The sequence below is a fragment of the Boleophthalmus pectinirostris genome, unplaced genomic scaffold (assembly GCF_026225935.1).
Source record: "Boleophthalmus pectinirostris isolate CB_2022bp ecotype Guang Dong unplaced genomic scaffold, ASM2622593v1 HiC_scaffold_8, whole genome shotgun sequence".
Lineage (NCBI taxonomy): Eukaryota > Metazoa > Chordata > Actinopteri > Gobiiformes > Gobiidae > Boleophthalmus > Boleophthalmus pectinirostris.
In genome coordinates this window covers 29,024,889-29,051,908 of record NW_026571515.1, presented here as the reverse complement: position 1 = coordinate 29,051,908, position 27,020 = coordinate 29,024,889, and the positions used below count along the sequence as shown (strand labels likewise).

Genomic DNA, 27,020 nt, shown 5'->3' with positions numbered 1-27,020 from the left:
GCTTATAAAATATAAACGACATGATTTAAGGTGAATGTGTGGAGGTTAGAGAGTAATGGACAGTAGAGTAATAGACATTCAGAATAAAGCTATTTACTTTTTAATGAGACACCTAAAGGTTACACTAAATAGAGCATTTCATTTTAAAAGATTCAGAAAACAATGTAATATAATGAAAAAAAAAAAAAAAAAAAAAAAAAAAAAAAAAAAAAAAAAAAAAAAATAATAATATATATATATATATATATATATATATATATATATATATATATATATATATATATATATATATATATATATATATATATATATATAATATTAAAAACATAAAACATCATAAGAGTGATAGTATTAAACAGCGAGTGTCTTCCCCTGTGCTAAATACTGTATTCCATTGTGCTCCAGTTGTGAGTAAATCCTGCTTGAATCCCATTGGTTTGATAGAGCAGAGCAGAGGTCAGCCCCGTTCTATTTCAGAGGCTGATGGTAATTGGACTTATTGGCTGCAATGCACTGACCTACATAACACACTCCTGATCCCTCAGTGCAGCTCCGCATGAGAACCACAAATCTAATGTTTTTATATTCACTCCAAACAATGATAATGTCAATCCATATATAGACACGCAATAGTCACCTGTGGTTTCATAGAAATAAGTCATTAAAGGTACGCTTATCAAACCCAAAACATATGAAGAATATAATGTTTTGTTTCATGCATACATAACAATGAAAGAACTGGAACCAATCAGACCTTTTAAGATTGGTAAAATTTAATATTTGTTTCACATAAGTCTGAAATAATAACCCCAGTGCATTTGCTGTGGTGCACATCCAAAATGTTCTATCTCTTTTAAAAATGTGCACCAGAAAAAGACAGATTTTCATTTCTTTTATCACCAATATCAGTTCAGTCATTTTCAGGTTGGGTAGGGAGAGAAGTGACTACTGACTACACAGTACATACTGTATGTGGTATAACAATGGCGGTTAAAGGTGTTATATTATGTGAAATGGATTCTTGTGAGCTTTAAGCAATGTTAGTATGTTGTTACCTCATCAAAAACATATCTGAAGTTGTGTTCTGTTTCATTCACGCATACTTACCCTTTATCATTAGTCATTCTACATCCCCAAAGCTCAAAAAGCTCTGTCACCTTATGATGTCACAAACCTAGTGAAGGTGTATGGCATTCAAAAAAACACAGTTGAGCACTTCCTGTGTGTGCTTTGGTAACTGCTTGTGGCCATGTAGATGTCACTGTTTCATGTGAAAGTTCCACAGTAGAGCAAGCCCGATTACAGGATAGTTAACAGTTTATCTTACATTCTTACATTCATGTTAATTTTGGTTGTCTTTGTGTTATTGTAAGCTTTATAAACAGACTTTGATTAAAAGAGTAAAATATTGGCAAATTCTAACAGAAAATTGGCCCTGAAAATATATTTTTATTTTGTTAACAGCAAGTAATATCTATATCTGCACTATATCAGCAACAGCTTCTTTTTCTTTGTTGAGTCAAATTATGTTTGCCTTTCTAGCTCTTGCCCTTATTACATTACACATTTCTTGTTGGACGTAAGCTCCGTATGCCCACTTTCCACACTTTCCATTTTACCTGGCAGTTAAATGTTATTATTCCAAACAGAGTGGATTTGCTGAATTATACAGTGAAATTCCTTGAAAGTGGGTCGAGCCTTGGTTTGCATTGCGGGTGTGGATTTTCCTCAGATGTTGCTCCAGTATTGTTTCCCTATTTGGGGCACTGACTATAACCATTCCCCTCATGCAGAAACACTGTTGAATTTTAAATACACGCAGTACTGTATAATATCAGACTTCATTCATTCGACCTTGCCAAGGGCTCCACCTCAAAAAGTCGGAGATGTGTGTTGGCGTTTTCAGACCTACAATTTTCCTTTTTTTAAAAATATATTCCTGCTCTCCAAGAGTCTATGTAAGTTTTCTTGTTGCGTTTTGAATGGCTAGGGAGGGGGGATGGATGCACTGGGGGTATATTGGAGCTCTTAGTCATTGTTAAGTGTCTGTAGTACCAGTCCGTTCTTAGGTGTTACTCAAACTGAAGAGAATAGAGATGGAGGCTACAACCACTGGTACTGGCTCAACCACAACAGGGAGTCTTTCACTGGCTGTTATACTATTATTGCTGTAGGCATGCTTGAGTTACTTAGTTTAAGCAATGTGATTTGACAGTGTGTTTCTGTGCTATTATGAACATATGAAAAAGGTTAAAGATACACTGTGTAACTTTTCTGGTGAAGGGTTCACTTGCTTCAGTTACAATTATATGTGTTTCTGTTGAAATCTGCTGAAAAACATGCATTTTTACTGTGAGAAAGGCCAACACTCCCTATGACCTGATAGTGCCACCTGCTTGTCTCTATGGAGATTTTTAAGTTTAAAGCCACACCATGGAACACTCCAAGAAAATCAATAGCAGGGAGTCAGAATGCGTGTATCATTGGTTCATTCGTTTTTCTAAATAAAACCAAAAAACAAGAAAACAAAAAAAACAACCATTTACTTCATTATTTGTCTCCAAAACTAAAATGAAAAAATGGACAACGATATGTTTTTTTCAGTTTTCAATTATATGTTTAAATGAATAATGGAAAAAAAAGGATAATGGCCATTTCCAGTTTCTGTAACTTAAACGGCGATACCAGATTTTTGCACTGCATACGGACTGAACCAGGATTGAACCAAGACTGATTGACTGACTAAAATAGAACTAAACCAGGTCTAAACAATGTCTAAACCAGGTTCTGGTCTGGTCCCGGTCTCAGTCCTGGTATCAGTCCTGCTTTCAGTCCTGGTCTTAGTCCTGGTCTCAGTCCCGGTCTGATCCTGGTCTAATCTTGGTTCCAATCTTACTCGACAGTTTACACGGACACACCTTCAGGCCTGTCCCGACACTCTTGGTACAGTCCTGATATAAGTTAGATAGTTATCAGGACCAGACCGGAACCAGGAATGAGACCTGGACTGAGAGTGGGACCAGACCAGGACTAGACCAGGACCAGACCGGTACTGAGACCGGGACCAGAATGGGACTGAGACCAGGACAGAGACCGGATTAGTCCTGGTTTACTAAAACTAAAAACTGAAAAAACTAATCTTTAAAGTTTTTTTTTTCATTTTGGTTTTGAAGATCAATAATAAAGACACTAGTTGTTTTTTAGTGTTCTTATTTTTGGTTTTATTTTGAAAAACGAATGAATGAATTAGTCAGTGAGGGCATCTTGCATAAAACTCAATTCAGTATGGCAATCATTGCATATACAGCAGTCGTGTTGTTATAATATAGACGTTGATAGCATATGTTTATTGGCTTTATTATATTTGTATCTATAATTGCATCCACATTTTTCACAATTCTCCATTTTAAACTTAATTTGGTGGAATTCATGATGTGGTCAGACAAGCACACAAGTTTACACGTGTTACTCAAGTTTCAAAAGGCAGTTGTCAGATTGTATAGTCTATAAATTATCTCATGTTTATTTCTTCTGACTCTTGGTGACTGAGGCAGCTTGAATGAATGATTGCAGATTTACAGAATTATTGAAATGTCAAGCAAGCAATGTTAACATCCCGTAAAGTGGGTAAACTTACTGACTAAAAGCTCTTTTTAAATAATACATTGCGTGTTCATTATTAATAGGGATGGTCGTCATAGATAACGTCATGCCTGCTATTCTTAAAGGTGCATTGTGTAACTTTTCTGGGGGTCGGTCAGTCAAATGTTTTTCTCTGCTTTGCCTGAAATGTTTTACAGTATGTCATTAAACTTTTCTGTCTTCATGGAGACCAAACCAGATCAAGTTACACGCCAGATCTGTGGAGAGGTGACCCCGCTCAGTCAGAATGTCTGTTTTTCTAGGTACTTTTGAGTTACAAAGCCATCTGCAATTGAATAAATGTAAGGTAGAACTATTTAATGTCATACTGTGGAACATTCCAGGCTGAGCAATGACATGTCATGAACCCCAACCAAAAAGTAACATAGTGCACCTTTAAATCTATAACTATAATAAAGAAATTAAAGTATGCAGCATAAATTTTACTGTTCAATTGAATAAATACAGGTAAAGGGAGATGACATGAGTTAATTTATTGAGAATGAGATAGTCCAAAGTAAAGATCTTGACTCCGTGCAAAAGCTGGTAAAAACAAGTTGACATGTTTCTATTCTCATCACACAGTTGGACAAATCAATAGAGACACTTGGTCACAGCAAGACACCTGCAGCTCAAAATCAGGGACAAGACCAGAAAATCTCCCCTCCAATCAGTGCGGATTACTCTGGCCATGTGATCAGAAATATAACAAACTCACTCATCTTATCATTCAATACAAAATATCTGGTATTTAAAATCAGCCAGTTACAAACAAATTGACATAAACAATGCTGTGTCAGAATGAGGATCCATTAAGACACACAATGAAATATTGGACTGAAATGTGTTATTTGCTTTACACTTGAAAATGTAGTTTCAATTAACTTCACTCCTGACCAGCAAAATGTCAAACACAACTTAGACTATTACCATAAGAATTCATAACTCTTTCTGTACAAACTCATAATTTTGCGAACACAAAGCTGATTTAACATGTAGTAAGACTGCAACTTTCCCTTTTGTTAGTAGCAAACGTCATCATACTTATACATACACACAAAACTTGGACTAAACCTGGAACCCAATCAGGACTAAACCAGGACTAAAACAGGACTAAACTGTGCTGAAGCAGGGCCAAACCAGTAATGAATGCATCCCTAACATGTGCTTTACTATACTAACACTTATAACTTCATCATTTGGGACACTGTGGTGGTTAGTTTCTAATCCCAAAATAACTTGTAAAGTGTGGGCAGATGAATTGATGCTGATCAACAAAATAGCCACCCACATGTTTGCACTGAGGCCAAAACCTCTTCAGATATACAAGCCTTCAAATCTCTCTCACTGCCCATATTTAATACAGTAACTATGCAGTACTCAGAGCCTTGAAAAGCCTGTTGTTTGAATGGGCAGATTGGTCAAATGCCCCTTTAAAGCTGCTTCTGATTAGCGGTTTTCTCCTTTAAAAAGCGCAGAGATGTTATGTGTAATGTAATCTGCCGGCCTAGAGCTCCCTCAGTGGAAGACCTCAGACACTCAAACAAAGAGCCTTCTGTTCAGATACATGCACCTTTTAGACCGATCCACGCCATGTACACGGACCTGGGCGCAACAGCTGAAGTTAGCTTGTACGTGGTGTTTTATGATGGCTTTGGGTGTTGTAAAAGGAATATTGTACATCTGTAAATGGACTAATAAAATGTGAGGTTTTCAGGGCAGTTTTATGGAATATGCCTGTGTCAATCTTTATATTAAAATGTTAAAATTCTGCCTTTAGTTGATCCATCTGCCCACAAAAGCTTTAAAGGTCCTATAATATACACAATTGGCTCTTGTGAGCTTTAAATTATGTTATAACATTTCATCATCAAAAACATACCCGTAGTTGTGTTTTATTCACATATGTTTGAGGAACCCTTTATTATTAGTCTGTCATCACCAATGCTCAAAATCAAGTTAGTAGCTACCTTTTGGTTAGTAGAGTTTGACAATACCAGGGCTGAGATTATCCAAATGATTCTAGTGAAGATGTATAGAGTTAAAAAAACACAGTGGAGCACTTCTTGTTTAACTACATGACATACATGACAAGGTGGTACAGAGTGTTTTCTGTTTGAGAGAAGAACTCAGCCTAAATATGCAGGTTTTGTGTGTTAAAGATGTGTGAATGAATGAAAACACAACTCCAGGTATGTCTGTGATGAGGAAACATTATAACATAGATCAGAAAACTGCAAAATATGAGCCCTTTAAGAAATGTAATCTATACTTGACACTTGATGTTTTCAGTGTTTGTAAGGCAAATCCACAGAAAAAAGTAAATAAAAAAGATATAAAAAGTATTTTCATCTTTCAGTCATTGTGATCTTTATATTTCCATATATGAAAGTCTGGTGATTACTGCAGTAATAGTGGGCAAAAGATAGACCATTTTAAATGTAAAGAAAATAATCTTTAATTTAGGCTATTCAATATTGGGTGACAAATTTGATCTATTGTGCCTTTTCATAGAAATATAAAAAAACAAAAAAAACAAACAAAAAGAAAACAAAAACAAAAAACAAACCCAGGTGTATGTGGGCTTTTCTGATCTGAACTGTGTGGTTGTCATCTTTCACACTATGTTGCAGTCTAAATGCAGTTTGCCTTGAAAAGAGACAGTACCCAATCAATAGGCTCTGAAATGCAGGTGACTGGCTATTAACTCTTAACTCAATCTATTTCAAATGCTTTATATGTTATATAATGGTATAGTTTTGGTCTTGATAGATTTCCAAATATATATTTTGTAGCTCAGTGTGGTCTTAATAAAACACAATTTACTCCAGTTAAATTTATGCACAAGTGTTGCGCTGCCTCTCTCATCTCGCTCCCTTGTAAACACAGCTGGAGAAGTTAAATTGTGTTAAGATTTTGCTCAATATTTTACATACACTGAATATATTAAGACTGTGCTGCATATTCATTAGACCAAAACTCAAACGTGTGCAGAAAATTAGTCCAGTTTTAACCTTTGATTCCTCTAATCTGACTTCAAATATAAAGTGCATGTACAAACCGCTGCATATGATTAGGCCTGAGCTGAGCTGCAGTCACGTGTGTGCAGAGCGGTCAGCCTGATGAATTTTACATGATGCATTAAGAACTTGCGCTGAGCTGGAGCCAAAGTATTTATAGGTCGAAAGCCCAAGATAGTTCATGCTGTTCAAATTCATAGAAATGATTGTTCTCCGAGATGTGCAAAGTTACATGTAGCAAGTGTGATACAGTGTCAGAAGTGTCTGACTGTGAATCAGCAAGTCCTCCAATGACCTGTCAACATACTTGTAAATGTCAGCTATTATCACTAGTAATAGAAATGTAGGAAGATAAAAGCAAAATGTCATATGTGCATACATTAGGCCTGTAGGTTTAATTCAGCAGGCAATTAATGAGTGAAATGGGGCTGGAGAGTGAGGAGAGATATTCACCAAAATTAGATTATAGCTTGCCTTACTGTAAAAATCAGACTATTCTATCTACATTCAGAAGAGTCTAAAGCAGTTCTGATTGAATGGGTTTTAAGAATATGACAATTATCGGTCTCTATACTAAATGTGCACTGGCATATAAAAAAGCTCATTTTAATAGAGAGCAGGATCCAATCATTTTGGCATAGTATTTTTAATTGACCTGCAGTCAGCTCAGACTTTGTAGCAATAAATTGGATTACTCTGTGTCTAAATGGCGCAAGAGGTTTATAGCTAAAAAGTCTTACTTGTCTTTGCTTGTGAACCTGATTATAAAAACTGTATTTAAAAGGAAACCATAAAATCAAACTGAAAAATTGTGGTTAACTTTTTCAGCATATTGTACAGCTCTATGTTGCAGTAACCTTTGCTCGTATTTGGCTAAAGTGGCTATCCACATTATCATAACATGAATCTCCACTCACTGGTTCAACATGTCTCCATAGGTTGAGCCAAGTGTACCACCGACAATAGCTTCCAGCTCTGCCTGCACACTGTTCCTCTATTCCTCTATGGGACAATCCTGCTTCCTCACAACTTATAGTAAAACTTCACCAAGCCCAAATGAGTTCACATGCCGGCTCTTATACTGCAGGGTTAATGGTCTAATCCCCATGTGTTATAGATATGAGATATATTACTGTGGATGTTTTGCTGGGTTAAAAGGATCTTTCGGCTTAAAAGGAATTAGATATGTTCCCTACTTTGTGTTAAAGAGACTCGCTAATGCTTGTCTAGATCACTTTTTAAGGATGTCAATTCTAATACTGTCAAATTTGAATAGTCAAAAAGCATAAAAGATAAATATAAAAAACATGCACTTCTACAATTATGAGACATTTATGAGGGCACTGGGAAAGAAATAATTTTGATTGCTTGATTGATTATTGGATGACTTGTTCCTCATATTGATCAATCACCATTTTATTTCTTCTTATTAAAACAAATAAAAATGACTTCCAATTTCAATTCCAAGAACGTAAACAAGACAGATGTTAAGCAGTGCTATTTATCACAAATGTAAGTAGTATGTAAGTAGTCTAAGTTCTTCCAAAATGTAAAATCTGCTCCAAACCACATGCTTTTACTGACAGAGAACTGACTGTTAGGGCTGGGCGATATTGGGAAAAAAAGAATCAGATTTTTTTTCCCCATATTGACCAATCTCGATTTTTGATCTTATTAAAAACATAAACAGGTGGACTTCAGGCAGAAAGGGCAGGGTGTCAGGATCACTACAGATTCATTTCGTGCTGATAGGACCAATAATTTCGGAGACAGACGTGATTTAATTGCGTTAAGTTCCGATCTTAAACGGTGAGAATTTATTTTCTGTAACTTTTCTTGGATCATAAAGATGAGAAGCAGTAGAAGAGAGAAAGAGGAGAAAAGGTGAGGAGCTGTGGCTGGATCCGAGCGAGAGGAGGACTGGGGCAGACGACACTATATATATGCACACAGAGACAGACGCACACAGAGACAGACCCACACACAGAGACAGACGAGCACACAGAGACTTGACTTTTAGTCAAATCGTGCAGATCTAAGTCCAAACTTGTGAACATGTGAGGAGACAAAGGGATGCGCTGTGCCTATGTTTTCCTAAACAAGAGAGTGTAAATTCTCATCAGCATTATGCGCTGTTACTGCCACATGACTGGCTGTTGACCTGTCGACTAAAATGTACATGCCTTATCATAAAGCAGAGAATGCAGTCTATCTATCTTTCCATTATAAAGCCATTGATAATTAGATGCCACTTCAATTTGAAAATATTCAGGCAATTGCAATGTCCTTTACATACAATGTAACTTGATGTCAAAAAAGAAAATAAAGTAATACTACAATAGTATATCATAAGTATAAAACTGCATACAACTGTTCACTTGTAAACTGATGAAATTAGTGCATTAGGTCAAGAGAGAAATCTACAGATGCTCTCCAAGGATGTGGCCAAAAAGTATAAAAGCTTGCCAGTGTTAACAAAAGTTATGATCTGAGGCCTATATAGTATGAAAAGTCCTAAACTGTATATTTTTTTATGTATTTTATGGCTGGATGTCTCAAAAAAAAATCCTTCATTTAGTTCAACAGTAATCATTATAAACTTAAACAGGCCTGTAACACTCGCTGACATGTTTCCCATATGGTCATGCTAAAACACTAGCATGTGTGTGATCAGAGGCACATGGAACAGCCTGTCTGAATGTGAGTTTGCTGAGAATGGCAGCGGGCAGTGGCAGGTATTTATTGGCCCCAGCTGCTCCTGTGTGATGGAGACATGACGTCCAGCTCTCCTCAGACTAATGCGGTGATGTAGTGTCAGAGCTGTCTATGTGTGTCTATGAGAGAGGAGAGAGACTTTAGCACAGGTTTACTGATTTACACTCTGCTATAGCACAAGTGCAGCTAATTCAGTATCTACAGTACTCAGTATATCTATATATCTATGTATCTACATAAGGGTAAAGACAAGATCCCACATAAATGAGGCAAGAAAACTAAACGTGTAGGTGTAGTAGTAGTTCATGGTAGATATCTCATTAAATATGATGTAGTGCACAGTATAACACCTAACCTATAAGAGGTGATGACCAGTATACTGATATGCATCATTTCCAGTTTGTCCTCAGTGCATCAAATGTGTATTTTAAAACAAAAAGTGCAAATAGAAAGAGAACAAAAAACAGAGCCACCAAATGACCAGGTGGTTGGATAATCCTGATAAAAACTGAACAATGTTTTTTACAATAGTGGTGATATTTGAGGGAATTTATTACAACTTCACCTCATTTTCTGATAGTTATTTACTGATAGTTATCTTGCACAGTGCTTTACATTGAACATTACACTTACAATATTTCAAGGACAATGTAAAATAGAGTGACCATAATCTTTAGTCCAGCAAAGGTAGAATGTTGTTTTTTTTTCAGTCTTGAACATGTGTGAGATACGTTTTCTAACTAGTTTATTTCTATAAATTGTCAAAACTAATGTAAATACAGTAAACCTAGTCTGCATTAAATATAGAACAGCATGTCTAACCATTAAACAAACCCATATGTTCATATTACCAACACAAACATATCATTTCAAAATAACCCACAACAATTAATAACAGCAGCAGTCGGCATAGACCTCCTCGCCATATGTTTTCCACATCCATAAATCTAAAACGGGGCCTTTTCCAAATTTACTTTTGACTCAATCATTTACAACCAGCTCCTCCCTTCTCTAATGAGCAGCTTTCCTGGAAAATATACTCTCCCATATACAGTGCATTCAATATTTCCCGGCATTAGCTTGACATCTCGTCCTAATAAACTACTTTTCGCTGACACCTTGGATATTGCAGCTAATAATACGTCTGCCAGTTCATATGTTTATTATTGTAAGTGTGTGTGGGCCTTCATAAGACAGTGTAGAGAAGCCTTACCTGGTTTGGCGACCGAAACTCTTGGTTATTGTCATTCATGTACATGTTGTCACCATCAAACTGTGAAGACAAAATAAACAACATCAGGAATAGAAAAAAAAAAAAAAAAAAAAAAAAAAACGTGCTGTGAAGTATGAGGGTAATGATTTTGTCACTTCGGTTACAGGCCTCGCGGTGTGGCAAGGCAGCGTGGGTAATTACTGTTCGTCAGTGGGCCCGTAATTAGGCGATACATAGCTGAGAGACGGGCTTTCCCTGTGGGCTTGAGTGTGAACGTATGTCTACTCCGATACAGCCTCAGAGCCGTGTGTGGTGCTGTCTAATCAGGAAGAGAATAGAGTATAGGAGCCAAAACAGTGTTCAGCTCATGAACTGAAAGGTGCACTGTGTAACTTTTCTGGTGGAGGGTCCATCACTTGTTGCTACTTCTTGCTTGTTTCAATAGCGATGTCATTGCTCTGCCTGGAATGTTCCACAGTATGACATTAAATAGGTCTTGCCTCTCCACAGATCTGACCTGTAACCTGTAACCTGATGTGGTTAGGTCCCAATGATAGAAAGGTTTAATGCCATACTGTGAAACATTCCAGACAAAACAATAACATCTCCATGGAGAAAAAATCATTTGATGGACCCTCCACCAGAAAAATTACACAATGCACCTTTAACATGCACAGAATGGACTAAGGAGCAGGGAGGAACAGCAACTTCCTGTATTGTAAGGATATTGAATACAACACGCAGAACCAAAAAGCAGAACCAAAGTGCCTATTTAATAGCTTTTTAAATATACAATTGAAATCAGCTAGGAAAAAAGTATCAATAACTAATTTAACTAATTTGAGTGGATTTTTCTTTTCTTGAGTATTTTTTGCTCCAAAATCTGTACTATATATATAATCTGTACTCTCTCTTTCAATATATAATTTACTTTTTTGGTAAATGGTCACACTTTTTGTAGCGCTTTTCCACCTTCAAGGCACTCAAAGCACTTTACTACAAGGACCCACTCACTCATTCACACATATATTCATACACCAGTGTACGCAGACACTAGGAGTGAGGTGGGTTAAGTGTCTTGCCCAAGGACACAATGACAGCATTCATCTGTTGGAGATGGAATCACAATGCCAACCTTTGGGTCAGGGGATGTGAATACTCAACCATTGATGTTTATGTGGAGAGCAGGATTCAAACTGCCAACCTTCAGATCAATGGACAAACACTCTGCCAACTGAGCTACTGCCGCCCCAGCACTACTACTACTACTACTACTACTACTACTACTACTACTACTACTACTACTACTACTACTACTACTACTACTACTACTACTACTACTACTACTACTACTACTACTACTACTACTACTACTACTACTACTACTACTACTACTACTACTACTACTACTACTACTACTACTACTACTACTACTACTACTACTACTACTACTACTACTACTACAAGTAAAATTATCTATCAGTGGAAGAAGACTCTTGTACATAAAATATGCAACTACATTTTGTACAATTAATATAAGAAAAACAACAACTATTTGCAATTAAAATAAGAAACAAAATCAAATGTCGCCTGAATTAAGAAAAACACACTTATTACATTGGTTGATAATTTGACTTTACTTGGGTCAAATTAAATCTACTCAAATAAACTCAACTCAACTCAAGTAAAATGCTCTTAATTTAAGTAATTTTAACTTGTTTAGACATTGCTTTTTGCAGTGTATGTACTTGATGGTTCTGTTCATGACAACTGAAAGTATTTCTTCAGTGGCATACTTTTCGTTTTCCTTTTTTAATGTCCTCCTACAAACTACTTGATAGGAGATGGATAAGTTTAATGTCATACTGTGGAACATAGGCAAAATCACCAAGGAGACAAGCAGACAGCACACCCTGCACCAGAAAAGTTACATAGTGCACGTTTTCAGAACTAGTCTGCAATATTGAAGTTTTGGATATAGTATATTACATTTTAGGATTTTTTTGAATTTTTTTTTTTTTTTTTTTATAATGTATGTGTCTTATCTTGTCATATGGTAGAAATTGATTTGAATTTTAACCAGGTATAAATTAAACCTGCCTGTATTTTTTTTATGAATTCAAAATGTCACTACTTCATCTGTCTTATGCTACCACTGCATCTTTTATAATGAGGTAAGCCACGTAAAAGACAGAAATATCCCGCCATAAAAGGTGATCATAAAAAGGCTTGGTAATTCTTAGCATTTTCAGATTTTTGTCAGGTTCTGTAATAGCTTCTAACTCTATAAACCTAGTCTATAGCCTCACATGTCAATTCAGAGTTTATATGGGTGATTTCTATGGAGAAAATGAGATTCGGCTCCACAAACCACTCTGTAACTGAACCTGTCCAGTGTCAAGGTGACTGAGGAGCGGAGAAGGGCCGTATAATGAAACGCCCTTGGCTTTCAGAAGAATCAGCCTTTGTCAGAATCAACTTACAGGGAATACGGACTGGACTGGATAATAACACTATTGAAAAGCACGTTGAAAATTCTCAACATGTCAAATAACGAGTGGAGTTTGTGTTTGAGAGAAAGCACAGATACAGTAACATGATCAAACTAGACTGCATTCCACCTCGGATTCCTCAGATGTGGAGCTTTCTAATGCGTTTTATGAATTAGAAGAGGTCTGAAAACAATGGGGTTTGAGAATATGTTGTTTGAACTTACAATCTAAACACTGACTTAATGTAAATGAGACATAAAACAAAAAGGAACTGACAACTATACCAGTAAAGATGCATGATAATAAAACCTGTCTTCAACCTTTATACAAACAGTTCTGCAAGTGGAATCATCAAACAATCTTACAGAATATTATGACACAACATTTTAATTGAATATCACATTTTTTATTTCAATTCCTAATGGTGGTGTCTTTACTGTGTCTGAGTAGCAAAATTAGCATATTCAATTGTTTAGGCTTTGGACAGACATAGCCTACTGATCTATTGATTAAAGCAATGATACTATATGGAAAAAGGCAATTTTTTTTAATGTTTCAGTGAGACTGAAGTTTTCTTGCAAAATTTTACAATTACACATTCCATAACACACATGACATTACTCCTTGTTATCCTTTTATGGGTATAGTAGCCTTGGTTGCATATTTCCATTTTATGTATCCTGCATACCCCACATAAAAATACCATGACATTATCAACATTGATAAAACAAATGAACCTACTCCAAACATTACTGCATGAGGTAAACTAATGGACGGAAATGGTTGGAACTCCTCTGGGTGTAACAGAATATGTCCACTGTAAAAGTCCAAGTGGCTAAATGATCCTGAGAGTGGCGAGAAAGAGAAATGACTGCACATTATTGAGGTAGAAAGGCCAGCAGATAAGTGTCTTCCTGATGCAAAGCTATAGCTAGCAATGGTATTATAAAAGATCCTGGCTATTGTAACAATTACATGGTGGAGTACATAGATAAATACGTATACATTTACAGCTTAACTGGACAAATTATGCAAAAAAAAAAAAAGGCTTTGACCATGTTACAACAGTGTTCCCTCATCATTCACTTACTCAAAGTTGTATTTTGTATTTTGTTGCATGAATGCTTGAGTAATCCTGTATTGTCTTGCATTCAAAGCTTGAGTGCTCTAAAATGTGTTTTCACTTACCCCCTATCCCCGCCCAAATCACTGCATTTTTATTGTGATTATTTGAAAAACAGACTCTGAGTGATATATGTTGGATTAAAAAAAAAGCTACATGAAATTCTGCTGCTTGCTACATTGAAATGCCAATGGTTATGTTACACTGAAATGAATCACAGTACCACCGTATCACCATATCGGAAATGATTTGTGTCCAGACACATTGTTTCTGTGTCCGCAAGACTTCCCTATCCACACAGTTTTGAGCATATTTGTTTATGTTTTACAGAAACTAACCACATGGCTAATTTGCATAAACTAAGCTCTCAAAAAACAGCTGTCTCCTTGAGGGCTGATGCAGTTCAGCTTTTGTCAGACTAAAGGACCAGACTCAGTGGAATATATGTGTTCTTTCTGTGACAGAGGGGTGTTCTGCTAATGGTGAATCTGTTTGTCATGTCATGTGGACGGTAAAAACAAGGAAGTGGAGCACCGTGTCTGAAGTTGCAGGAAGATGGTAAGAGGGAAAACAGTCTTTTCGTGGACTGTGTACTAGCAAGTAGTTCTAACTACGCTGTTTCCCATCTGTCCATGGTTTGTTTAAACTGTTTTCCACAATAGTGTCACATGACCGATGTCACAGACCCAGCGAATCAGAAAGGCGCAAGTCACAGTGATGTGGTTCAATAAGGACGCAACTAGAACTCCTACGTCAGCGTATCAACTTTTTCAGGCGTCCTCACAGTGCTGGATCAGATCCCTACTCAGATGAATTCATGGGAGCTGGCGGCACCAGATTGTTCCGTCTCTGGAGCCGTTTTCCATCAGATTAGTGTGGACGAGCACTGCATACGCAACAAAAACAACTCGAATACGTACTAGTGTGGATGGGGCCATGAAGAGATGGCTCTTCTCAGTTTTGCAGTTTAGAACAGGAAGCCAATGGCAGCATTTCTTTTATTACAATGTAAAATGATGACTGATGCATGTTGTAGTTCTTTAGTAAGTACCCGTAAAAAAAGCATACATCTTCTTTAATGCATTCAACCCACAACTGTCCATTTTAATTACTCTAACTGAGCCTTACAAATGCAAAAAAATATGGCCCACAAATTACTTTGAACCAACCATGACACTAATGTAGCTAATGGAACACTGGTGTTTTTTTGTTTTATTTTGATCACCAACTACACCACAGCTAGCCTCAAGAAAACAAGTTGGGAAAAATGGCGTAGACCTTAGTGATATTTCTCCAATCAACTCTGACATAAAAAGACATTGTTGGCAGCTATCTAAGCAATTTTCCCTCACATTGGTACCAGTGATGACGCCAAGCTTTAGAGAGTTTCAAAGAATACAGTTTTCAAAGGGCTAAAAACTATATCCTACACAATGGCATTTTTAAAACACAAAACAAAAAAATATCTATTCTTATCAGCTTGCCCAAAAATAGGTTTTGTTCATTATTATTTTATAACTTTAAAAATGAAAAAATAAGTTAGTAAAAATGTTTCTGCAGTGCCACAACAGTGTTATATTTTCCAGCCCAATTTTGCACTAAAGTAAACAGAGATGGTGAGTGAAAGATTGCACCCAGCTACAAAACAGGCAATGAGTTTTATTGGTTTTATTTTTGGGGTAGGCTTGTGGACCAGGTTAGCCACAACAGAGAGCTGAAAATCCTAATTACAACATATAACATATAAACTACATCTGAAACTAGGCAAAGCACGTGGCCTAAAATCCTATGACGCATAACCACAATGGCTATGTCCACACCAAAAACTGATTATGATCTGATTTCTGGACCTAAGATTATTTAAATTACATGCAAACAGCAAAATCTGAAGTGCATAATCAAAGAGACCATGACCAGAAAGAAATGCAGCAATGTTCCTGTTTACTTGCCATTTTAATCATCTTAGAGTTCCAAATACATGACAATATTCTGATTTAGAGTGTGCATGTAACCACAGCCTCTGATTACCAAATCACATCTATAGACTCAATGTAAGTGTTGTGGAAAAATACAATGTTTTACTCATACAAGTGTTAAAAGTGCACTGGAACTTTTCTGGTGGAGGTTACGCCACCGGTTTGTATCCATGGAGAGGTTCTTGCTATGCCTGGAGAGTAGAGTTCGACCGATATATATTGGGCGTTATCTGCACTTTGCAATCTAAAGAATAGAAATGACTACATTTATCATTTGTGCATTTACTTTTTGGATATTTATGACAAAGTACAATGTTATCAATAGGGAAACCTGGCACTTGCCCCTCATCTGAGAGTATGACAGTCACAGAACCATATTGTTTGTTCAAAAATACCTTCACAGATATCATGCACTCTTACTGTGAGTGGGGTCGCCTCTCCACAGATCTAAACTGTAGCCTGGCCTGGTTGTATCACCTGCTTGTCTTCATGGAAAAAGAGCCATATTGTGGAGTATTCTAGGCAAGGAAATAATACCTCCATGAAGAAAAGCACATAGAGAACCATCCATCAGAAACATTTCATAGTGCACTTTTAATTTAATATTTGAGTCTTTCCAGGATGAGCTACCAGTCTACATCATTTTCCTTTTTAGATTAATATGAAAGCCAACAAACATTAAGCTATGCACTCATTTCACCCATTCTTCTCAAAACGAGACTCATAGCGTCTTTCAAAAAACAAAAAAATACGCATTACAGTTGTGTTGCCCATGACTACATCTTGGCCTCGAAATGCCAAAAACACTTGAAAAGGTCAGCCATTTTGTGCTTCAACATGGCTGCTCATCATATATTTCAATGTAAAGCGGTTTGCAGCTCTCTCTTCTGAATGGCCCTCTTCTTTGCTCCGCCACACTCTCCCACTTAAAATGCCAATTTATCCTGCGCTCAATGCTATCAGCTGTGCCATTACTCCACATTTACAGCAGAAAATCACCTCTTCTTGCTCTCCTCCAGTGCATTTTTCGATCCTGTGATTCCTCTCCACCAGGTTCAAATGTTTTGTTCACATAGTTAACAACTAAGAATTACAAAAAATGTCCCTTAATAGTAAACTTATATAATGTACATGTAGAGGTAATTCCATAACTGTTACCTAGCAACCATACTGTAAACAAGGCCTAATGCTTGCCTTAAACACAATCTGACTAATAACAATAAATAAACTAGACTAATAACAATAAATAACAATACCTTGATTTTGTTAAATGAAAGTATAAACTGCCAGACAAAAATGCCTTCCTTGAGTCCAAATTGTCTCCTCATTTTGGATTTTCTGATAACGCATCTCTACTTCCTGTATTGAACTTTTCTTGCTTTTTGGCCAATCAAACCTATGCTAAATATTTACCACAGGTACAATCCCACCAAACCAAGTAATAATTAGAAATACATGAAAACCTGTCATGCGCATTTGAAGCAGTACAGTCCACATATTTCTCTCCAGTACCTCAGCAGCACAGGCCTTGGCATCTGAGTCTCATCGCTCGTCTAATTGGGCATTCTGCCTGAGACAAGGGCCTCATTAGACAGTAATTACACACATGTTGTTTTCGGCAAACATCTCTATTTGGATTGCTTTGCATGGTAATTGTTCAGCAGGGACCACTGCGCACAAAGCTTCCCTCTGTGACACACGTGATGCAGTCGGAAAAACCAAACATGGAAAAGATGTTACAGGGAAAAAGGAGAGATTATAAATATGGCGTAATGTTGCCAGAGTAATATACACCGATATGAGTAGAGATAAAAATAATATGAGCTGAACAGAGTGAGAGTGCATACGTTACAAAAATAGGGTGATAATTAGGTTTCTCAAAATGATCTTATCACATTATCATTCAGAAGAGATCGCAGGTGGTGGTTCAGCAACTGTAAAAGGGGACATCCTGAACCAATGGCAATAGGGGAGACTATAACTCAGTTGGCAGAGCGTTTGTCCACTGACCTGAAGGTTGGCGAAAAGGTCCTGCCTTAGAATGAAATCATTATTAGCAAAATAAAACAATGTATTTTTCCGCACGATCAGGACTCAAACCAACTAGATCCACTAAAAAGTAGTACAGATAATGATGAATTTTATGACATCTGCAGTAAACAATGTGTGCAATATATTTTTCCATAAAGTTGGATGCAGGCCTAGGTTACAATAATTAATCTACTATAAAATTATAATAAAATCAGTGAAGTAACAAGTAGGCCTGTCATGATAATTACTATATCAACTTATCGTTCAATATACGAAAGCTGGAACAGTATATTGGGTGAATGTACAAATTTCATTGCACTACCAGGAAATTTTGAGTTATTTTTTGGTTACATGATAAGATTTGAGTTGTAAAAAGTAAAATTTATGACTTGCACAGATGCAAACTAAGCAGTAAAATTTTTCATTCTGATATTTATCTTTTGCAGCTCATGTTTTTTAACAGCATAGAATAGTTAGTTAATAGGTAGAATAGTTTTTGTGTGTTTCTGCTTTGGGGTTATTGTGTCAGTGGCATAGATTAGTTTCAGTATTATCATTTATCATCTATATTTACTTCTGCAAAATATCCCAAAATGTGTTATTGTGACAGGTCTAGTAACAAGAAGTCTCAAAAGTTGGTCAAACCTAAACATAAACAAATAACTTAAAGCAGCAAATCAAAGACTAGCCTTTGTATTTGAGAGCAGAGAAGCTGATGCAGGATAGAGGTGGGATCACGCACTACACAGACGATTGTTTTTGATTGATGGACGATTTCCATCAGCTCCTCATAAAGCCCTTGAAGGCAACATCTGTTATAGAGGGAGGGGGGCAGGCTGAGTGCTTAAGCATGTGTGGGATGGCATAAATGTCCAGTAATTAAAGAGAAAAATGACCTGAGTGCGGTATAAAAACTCAATCTGGAAAAAAAAAACACAACTAATAAACATTTTGAGTTGGCAATTATCAACAGAGCAATAATTTGGCTGCCAACAAAGGAACAAAGAGGAACTGTGATTGACATGAGCCATTAGAAAGCTGTGTATTTAAAGATATTTTTCAAAGCCCCCAACTGTCATCTAAATAAATGTGTTTTCAGTAGAATAAATGAACCAAAATACATCTTTGTCTTGTAACTGTCTTAGAGGAACAGAAGACAACTTTTTGCATGTTTATATCCCTATTGTTGCTGCTATACAAAAGGCTACACCACCTAAAAATTGAAAATGAAAAGTTTTAATTATTCTGACTTTGATGCTTGTCAGCTATAGAATGATATAGACAGGGCCAATGTGAGCGGCAAAATATGGCAGTTATTGTTTTGGGCAAATACTAACCACAAAGAATTACAGTTATCTAAAAGTACAATATATAAAGTTGTTTAATATTACCTAAAATAGATTAGTCTACTCATTTTACTAAAATACACATAAGGTTTAAGATTAATCTTCTCAATTTAGCCCTTTTTCAGGTTTAAAATTTGACTTCCTGGGAAACTATTACTTAGCAAAACTCCTCTAATGTACATAAAACTTATTATCTGACAAATGCAAACACAAGAAAACACCTTCATTTCGAATTAATGTTTAAAGTATTAGAAGAAAATGTGTTTCTTGTGCTGAACTCTAGGATAGAATTCTTCCAAGTTCATCATTTACTTCCTGTAATTTTCAATATCTTTTTCAACTTCTTTTCGAATTGCTTCTTGATTGATTTAAAACTATAATTTATATTTCCAACAGGTATTATCCCACCACATTAAGTCAAAATTAGAGAATCACAAAAATCTGTCATTAACAGTTAAATTATCATCTATTTATTTATTTTTGTTTTGATGGATGTCTTTTAGAAGTATTTTTGAAGTTCAGGCAAGTGTTTTATGCTCTATTTGACTGATATTTTTTGTATTCTTATTTAAAAAGACTCATTTCGTCAACATAGCATACACGTGCATTTTGGAACTATCTCTTATAATTCATATAACAGAATATTAGATCTGGGAAATCACATACGTAAAGAGCTGTAATTGCCCTCACTATGCAACTAATCAACTTCCTCATTAGTAGCTATTTCCACTGCTTCACTCCCTCCCAAGATGTAAACAGATGTCCTTGCGCCCTCTGCTGTCATGTAAACACAAGCCTCACAAACTGTTATTTGTTCACTATTCATATACTGTGCAGTAGTTTAATGAGTAACTAATATATATCTATATATAACATGGCACAAGTTTCTTCAGTTCATGGGTTTCAGCTTCCTGTTATGTCCAACATTTTGATGACTAAGATTTTATTAAAGAAGACCTACTGTGCTTGTGTCTGATATATAGCTATAATCTATTATGTAAATATTTTGCACATTTGAAATTGCAACATTCATCTAAAAATGACTTAATAAAAGAAACAAGTCCACTATATTCTCTGTTAGAAAGTTGTGGTGCCCAATGGAAACTGACGTTGCTGTAAACGTCATCACAACAAAAAGTCAAGGAGCTGATTTTTTTCCCATTTGTACCAAAATGACTACGCATCGCTGCTGAATCCTACGCATATCACAGATTAAGAAAATAAAACTGGAGATAAAACTGGAGAATGAAGTAAATAGAGAGCAGTGGGCGTATAGCGTCCTGAAAATAAGTGATTAAAGATTGTTCAAACATGCACAAATCACTTCAAATACAACTTTGAATGAGTAAATGGGGAAACAACTATAACATTTGCTAAAAGCTCTACAGTATTTTTTTCATAATAGGTCTGCTTTAATTAAATTATAAATCGCTACAGCAACTGCCCTTGATTCTCATTGTTGCCCCATGGATAGAACTGTGTATTGTTCATCATGCAGCTGCTATTTGTATAAAGCCGGTAGCAGAGGATGCATTTAGGATTCAAATTTAAATAGTGAGGCACAGTTAAAAACAACTCCCCTGAACTTTTTGACTTTTCATTTCATAAAAGAGAATCCATAAGCAGTCACTGTAACACAAGCCACTTTAAAAGCCTTTACCGGTGCACCAGTCTCTAAAAATAATTCTCTCACCAGGCAGAATTAATAAGGCCGATGGTACACAGCTGAGGAGAGGGTGTGGTGGGGGCTCATGCAATATGTATATGCCCCCCCCCTTCACCAGTGCTGCTGCATTTTACATCTCTGTTCCTCTCCTCTGTTCAATTAAGCTGTAAGAGCAGCCTAACAAAGCCCAACCTGAGACAGTCGGCTGAATTTTGATGGTGTACAGTGTCACAGATGGTTCAAAGACAGGAAGCAGACAGAAGGAGAGACCAGGCCACAAACAGGAAATGCATAAGGTGAACTTTGAATACCAGACTTGGAATGAGACACAATAAATATAAATTAGGAATAGAAATTCTACAAAAATTGGTAAAATCAATTTTATTGTTTTGTTTGTTTGTTTTTTGTCTCATTTGAGAGCTTGCCTCAGTTTTAAAAAAATACCTCAAGGTTTGGTTTGAATAGAAGATGATTATTTCATAAACTGAAAATGTAATGCAATTTTGATCTATATAAAACAAAATATAATAAAAATTAGATCTCCCCTTAACCTCGCACCAATAAGCGCATGGCCATAGTGTTTAAGGCATTCTGGTGTTAAAGCTACTCAACAATAACTAACTCATTTATTTTACTACTGGTTCTAATATTCAACTTTTTTTTTTTGAGTGTCAATCATCCAAATAACTTCTATATTACAGTAACATAAGAGTAAAATATAAGTAGATTTAAATACTGTACAATATACACCAAAACTTGCCATGACAATCCTGCTTTTCAAAATGGAGAATTAATGGTGAAAAGTTGTGTTGCATGCTGTCTGAAAGGTCAGAGCTGCTCACACTTTGTGGGGAGTAGAGAGAGAGAGAGAGAGAGAGAGAGAGTACAGTAACAGTTGTGGAGTTGTACCACGCCCCTATAGCAAACAATGAACACAGGCAAACAATGAAGATGGCATTCTCTCTTCTCTCTCTCTCTCTCTCTCTCTCCTCTCTCCCTCTCTCTCCCTCTCTCTCCTCTCTCTCTCTCTCTCTCTCCTCTCTTTTTCTCCTCTCTCATATCCCATAATAAGCACTGCAGCCGGTGGCCATGGCGACACTGCTCTGTAGTGTTAGATAGCGATACAGAGCCTCTTCCTGGTTAGACTGAACAGTACATTATAGGTGGGTTCAGCATAGGTCATATCCAAACTCTCATTTACCCCTGTACAAAATCTTAGTGCCAGCAATCTAAACTATGATCCTCTAGGATATGTAACAAGAAAAACATTAGGTTTTTTTACATTTGAGGAAAACTATACATCAAATGATATGCTCTAAAAAAGTGTGAAAGTGTGAACAAAAATCAATCATAGTATATTTGGAATTATAACAACTTCCTCAAATATAAAATACAATTATTAATAAATGTATCTTACAGGCCAAATCTTGTGTCACGTGGTTTACAAAATCACTATTTAAAAAATGCACTATGTACACCAGTAAAACAGCCTCTAAATTCAGTTGGCGTTAGTAGATAAACTTGTTACAACTATAGTATACTTTCATTTAACTTAAGAAACAACAAAGAAATGTGCTATGCCTCATGTTTCACCTAGTGTGCACCTACACATTATCAGTGGTTTCCAGAGATGCCACATACTGTACAGTTTTTGATCTGACAGATTGGGCCATATCAGAAAATACTTATTGTGACAAAAGATAAGGTTTAACTGCTTCCAGCTCTGTACCTCCACAATTCACCTATGAGTAAAAATAAAAACCTCACGGCTTGATCTGTGTCCGTTACCAACCACAAGAAGATCTAACAGTCACAAACAGAGGCAGGTGGCTGAGGGGCCAAATGAGGCTAAGGTGTTTCCACTGTGAACTGTGACTATGACTGCACCGCAGGATAGCAATCTATACTGCGCGCTGGCTCGGACGCTTTTAGCAGCAGGTCAACAGCTTCAACAGCAATCAAACACACTGCTTTTAAGTGTGACTTTGGATCAGATGATTTGTAGATGAAGAAAGAAAGTAAGAAGAATTTGATACAATTTTGAGAAATGATTTAATCATATTACTACTACCACTTACTTATTCAGATAATCTTTTTTGCCTAGGCCTTTTGACCCTTTAGTTTTGCTCACTGCACTAGATATCAGCTATAGCACAAATTGTACTTCAAAATTTCAGCATATACAGCATGTCCATGTACAATGTACATGAAAAATGTGAGACTGGCATTCAATTTTAAATGATACTTTTTTTTAAACTGTATTTTTTACATTGCAGTACTCACTCCACATTTGGTAGTGGTAAGCTACTACAGCTGTAACCATGACTGCCCAGGGGTAGACTGATGGATACAAGACTGCAAATTTACGGATTAGGCCCCTCCAAACCACCACAGAGGAATTGAATAAATTCAAGATAGTTACGTTCAATGCCATACTTTGGGAACATGCAGGCAAAACAATGACATTTCCATGGAAACTCTCCAGAAAAGTTACATAGTACACCAAAACAACTACTTTAATATGCATATTTTTTTTCATCTGTACAAAGTACAGTACATAGCCACTCTTAACTGACTGAGGTGTGCACAGATGAGAGATAAACGTGACATTAGCCCAGCCCAGTGCCTGCTCACCGCACCATCTGATAACGGCAGCAGGAAGAGTAAAAAAAAAACAGTTTCCTCTAGCATATAATTGGCTATCTTTGTGCGATCTACTGCAGCCTTACCTCCATGCAGAATAAAGCGCAATAAAGAGCAATGGAGTGTTTTGTGACCAGAATAATTAGCCTTTAGAACACAACTGGTCTAAATTTGGAAGCTATGGAATTTGTTGTTATTTCCAGGTAAATAAATGTATACACATATATATATATATATATATATATATATATATATATATATATATATATATATATATATATATATATATATATATATATATATATATATATATGTACATTTATTTTAAGGTGAACTATTTAACTTTTTGTGGAGGGTATGCCACTTGCGTGACAGATATGTTTAATACCGGATTGTGGAACATTCCAGGGAAAGCTATAATATCTCCATGGAGACAAGCAGATGGTGAACCCTCCACCAGAAAAGTTATATAGTGCACATCTGTATTTGTGTATTAAGAGCTGCTATAACAAACATATTACTCCACTCTTGAATAAATTGTTTAAATAATTCATAATTCTTCGCGCCAGAGAATATCCAAATGACCTTTAGCCAATTTGCAACCTGCTTTACTTGTTAACTCCTTCACATTGGTTTCAAATTCAGTTTTTATTTCAGTAAGACCACAAAGCAGTGTCCTGATGTAGGTAGCAGCCAGAGAGGCGTATTCACACATTTTCAAGTTTTCACACTTTTGTCTGCAAAATTAAGAAACATAACTTCTGACATCCTCTGTGAATTCCGGTAAGAGTTTTGTGTTAAATGTAATTAAATGCAACTGTTACATTGTGTGCACAGACTTTTAAGCTATGGCCAAGTGTGAATTACTGTAATTAATTACTGTAAAGGAGATTTTTTTAGCAGGCAAAGGTCTTGCAGAACATGAATCCCCTGAAGAAAAATAAGATTATATGAATAAATATTACAAACTCACTCTCTTTATTTAAAGGTGCACTGTGCATTTTGTGATATACGGGGTCCACCACCTGCTTGTCTCCATGGATGTTGTTGCTTTGCTTGGAATATTACACAGTAAAAAATCTTGAAATACATGCATGCCTATGGGGTAGCTTCTCCTCAGATATGACCTGTACATTGGTCTAGTGCTGTCACTTATTTGTCTCCATGGAGATAGCTACGTTTAATGCCATACTGTGAAATATTCCAGGCAAAGCAATGCATACAGCACAATGTTATGTCAATATAATTCATTCATTAATTCACTCCTCACTTGCGACACTGTATTCTGCACAAACAATGCAATTCTGTAAACAGACTTTTCAATACTTTTAAACATTTGATATTATACTGAAACTGAGACTGAGACTTTAAGGACTATTTTATGTTTCATTTTGGACAAAGTTTAAGGAACCAAATTTGTTTTAAAGTGTATTTGAAATTTCCTTTCACCACATAACGCAAATAACACAAAAAATTTGACTTCAAAGCCACTGAACATTCCTGGTCCTACTATTCAGCACAGAACTATTTAAAAGCATGCATTTAGCAATTTCAGGAAAAATCTCAATTTTCTTTGAGCCAAGTTCAGCCTTTGAAGTGTGCTATTCCAAATGACATGGTTGCGATCCGGAGTTGAGTGAATGAAACGCGGTGAGCTCGTGTGTCTCACCAGGGCAGCGGGCAGTCTTTTCCTAGCGGGGCTGATGGCAGAGGGGGGGTCAGGGTGCAGCCTCGCAGTGTACCGGGCCTGTGGTCAGAGGGACAGCCAGACAGAGACACAGACAGAGGAGAAAGGAAGCCACACGTTTGGGGTCTTTAGTGCGCAGTAAAACAAGAACAGCGTTTGTAAAGAGACATGTCAAAGGGTGCCCCCTCTCCCCCACCACCATTCCCTCACCCCCCCCACTTTCTTTTTCCACTGTTTTTTTTTTTTCTTTCCCATCATGCCCGGCGAGCGCGTGCAGGGGGCGGGATAATGACACATGCAGCTTACACAGTGACTGAGAGCCGTGGGGAGAATGGAGGTTAATGAGCTGACAGACCCCTCCACCCCGAACACGCCCCCCCGCCCAATGTACATGCACCCTCCCACCCCCCCCCTTCAACCCCGCGTGCCTTCATCTCCATCCTGCTGCACACACATACACACATGCACTTACACAGTACACAGAGAGCTTAGTCAGACAGATTTCTGCTTAATTAAGACATTTAACTCCACAAATGCGCAGAGAAACTGGCGGGCCCTGATGGCACAGAAATGCTACTGTATTTTAAAGGTGCTCTATGTAACTTTCCAGGTGTAGGTCTGCCACCTAGTCTCCACGGAGATGTTATTGCTTTACCTATAATGTTCTATAATATGGCATTAAACTTTTCTGTGTTGCATTTATATAATTCCAGATTTTCTGCACAAAATAATACTTTCCAAAACATGCATTGTCACAGTAAGCAGGGTAGCCTATGAGCTGTAACTTAGAGGCATTGGCTTTTGTTCATTGAGCCTAAGGGTGCGCAAAAATATCGAAGGTGTAATAAGTGTATTTTACTCAGTTATTTTGTTACAGTGCTACAGTTTAGTTGTTTGTTCAGAGGAAGGAAACTCATTTATGTGACACATTTGACATATTCAATGTTTTGATGATTAAAATGTTTGTGTTTCATATGAACTTTGCACAAGAAGTGGTTTAACTAAGACTTAGTATCACAGCCATGATTTAGCTTTTATTTTTACTGAATCATATTGAATCGATTTGAAATATATTGTATTGAATTGAAAGCACACTGTATCGAGATACGTATCGTGGACTATGTATCGAGGTATGTATCGTATCGGCAACTTCTTAATGATACCCAGCCCAAATTGAGACAGATAAGTTTAATAGTATAATGTGGAGCATTACTAACTGTAGAGTTATGACGTATCACTGTGTACTCACGAGGGGGATGCCTCCTTTGTCCAATAGGAGGCCGGGATATTGTTACATGTTTATTTACAAGGCTATGCTCATAATACTCTCCATACATTTGTGCTGTAATCACACAGAGAAGTGCTGACTCTTACTCCTTGTGATCTAATAATTAGCTTTAACATATCATGTCCATTGAGACAGGAAGTAGTTACCTTTGACAGTGAAGTGAACATTCAACCAGACT

General features: G+C 36.7%; 1 protein-coding gene across 2 annotated transcripts in view; it reads right to left on the bottom strand.

The window, feature by feature from the left end:
* LOC110164807 (thymocyte selection-associated high mobility group box protein TOX-like) overlaps nucleotides 1-27,020 on the bottom strand; it is a 108,522-nt gene that overhangs the window by 46,386 nt on the left and 35,116 nt on the right. The window contains exons 2-3 of one of the 2 annotated variants that reach the window (XM_055165810.1): nucleotides 25,537-25,614; nucleotides 10,591-10,650 (exon numbers count right to left, since the gene is read on the bottom strand). In XM_055165810.1, coding sequence (XP_055021785.1) covers nucleotides 10,591-10,650; nucleotides 25,537-25,614 — 138 coding nt within the window. The remainder of the gene's footprint in view (nucleotides 1-10,590; nucleotides 10,651-25,536; nucleotides 25,615-27,020) is intronic. The other variant, XM_055165811.1, reaches the window with a different exon arrangement.